This window comes from Buceros rhinoceros, unplaced genomic scaffold, assembly GCF_000710305.1.
Source record: "Buceros rhinoceros silvestris isolate BGI_N320 unplaced genomic scaffold, ASM71030v1 scaffold28453, whole genome shotgun sequence".
NCBI classification, from domain to species: Eukaryota; Metazoa; Chordata; class Aves; order Bucerotiformes; family Bucerotidae; genus Buceros; species Buceros rhinoceros.
In genome coordinates, this window is record NW_010404638.1 from 1,866 (window position 1) to 2,232 (window position 367).

The 367-nt window shown below is 62.9% G+C and overlaps 1 protein-coding gene across 1 annotated transcript in view; it reads left to right on the forward strand.

Annotated features, from left to right (window-relative positions):
- SRPX2 (sushi-repeat containing protein, X-linked 2) overlaps positions 1 to 150 on the forward strand; it is a gene marked incomplete at its 5' end in the record, with an annotated part of 2,000 nt that extends 1,850 nt beyond the window's left edge. Inside the window, one exon of the mRNA XM_010133457.1 lies at positions 97 to 150. Within this exon, the coding sequence (XP_010131759.1) occupies positions 97 to 150 (54 nt within the window). The remainder of the gene's footprint in view (positions 1 to 96) is intronic.
- Between the last annotated feature and the right edge of the window lie 217 nt (positions 151 to 367).

Sequence of the window (367 nt, forward strand, 5' to 3'; positions counted from 1 at the left end):
GGAGGCAGCACGGCGGGCACAGAGTGGGCACCCCTGCGATTGAGGCAGCGTTGGGGAGCCCCCCCTCTCCACCTCCACCAGCCTCAGGGAATGGACACCTTCCTTTCTGCTTTTCTAGTTGCTCACCGTAGAGGAGGACCGAGGTGCTGAGGACCTCCAGGGGAAGGGAAGCCTCTCTCCAGCTGCTCTGGCAAAGAGAGGTGAGCAGGGACATGGACTGTGTGCCGGCAACATCCCCTCTGCCCAGCAGCCAGGAGCAGCATCCGGCTGTGGGGTGGGATGGCTCAACCCACTCAGGATCATGGCAGCAGGCACCAAGCATCTCTGCTCAAACCTCAGGGCATGGGAGGAGTCGGGGAGCAACGCA